Source organism: Sphaeroforma arctica (genome assembly GCF_001186125.1).
Source record: "Sphaeroforma arctica JP610 unplaced genomic scaffold supercont1.12959, whole genome shotgun sequence".
Lineage (NCBI taxonomy): Eukaryota > Ichthyosporea > Ichthyophonida > Sphaeroforma > Sphaeroforma arctica.
The window spans coordinates 1-692 of NW_014027599.1; the positions used below are offsets into that span (position 1 = coordinate 1).

The following is a 692-nucleotide window of genomic DNA, read 5'->3' on the forward strand; positions in this document are numbered from 1 at the left end:
ACTACACACACACACACACACACACACACACACACACACACACACACACACATATATATATATATATTTATATAGATATATATATATATAGATATATAGATAGATATTATGTGTATATTTGGATAAGCATTTCTTACTTGTTGTAGGGGCCTAGTTTGGTTTATTGATCTTCCTAACACCCTACATATTCATGACTGTCTCGAACAGAAGAGCGTAACTTAGCCAACAGACATCATAATGTTTTAATATCGTCACGATGCGTTAATAATGACTCATCCATGACTCACGTCTTCACTCCTAACTCATCGATGACTCATTAAGTTTCTCCCATGATGACAACATCTTAATTCAGGTCGAGGCAAGTCTGCTATCTAATCCCAAAATCGGCAACTTTGCGTTCCACTCAATGTCTGCCGAACCGGGGAAAGATGAAAATGGCTCCAAAGAAAGCGGGACGGAAAGCGGGATACTCACGCGGATGAGTGACAACTGTATCATCAGTGACACGAGCTTTGACCTGATTATTTCTAAGTTGACAGCCAATCAATTGGCCGCTGCACCGGTGGACACTCCGCTGATGTATATATCGGGAAATTTGATTGGCTTAGACATTGTGCTGTCTCAGGTTGGTAAAAGTTCTCGGAATATAATTATTCTAATATATATATACACATATACATATATATATGTAT

The 692-nt window shown here is 38.4% G+C and overlaps 1 protein-coding gene across 1 annotated transcript; it reads left to right on the forward strand.

Annotated features, from left to right (window-relative positions):
• Positions 1-406: 406 nt before the first annotated feature.
• Positions 407-579, forward strand: SARC_17959 (hypothetical protein; the record flags this gene model as incomplete). Its single annotated transcript, XM_014287957.1, has 1 exon — positions 407-579. A coding segment is annotated over one exon (173 nt), but the record flags the coding sequence as incomplete, so codon positions are not given.
• Between the last annotated feature and the right edge of the window lie 113 nt (positions 580-692).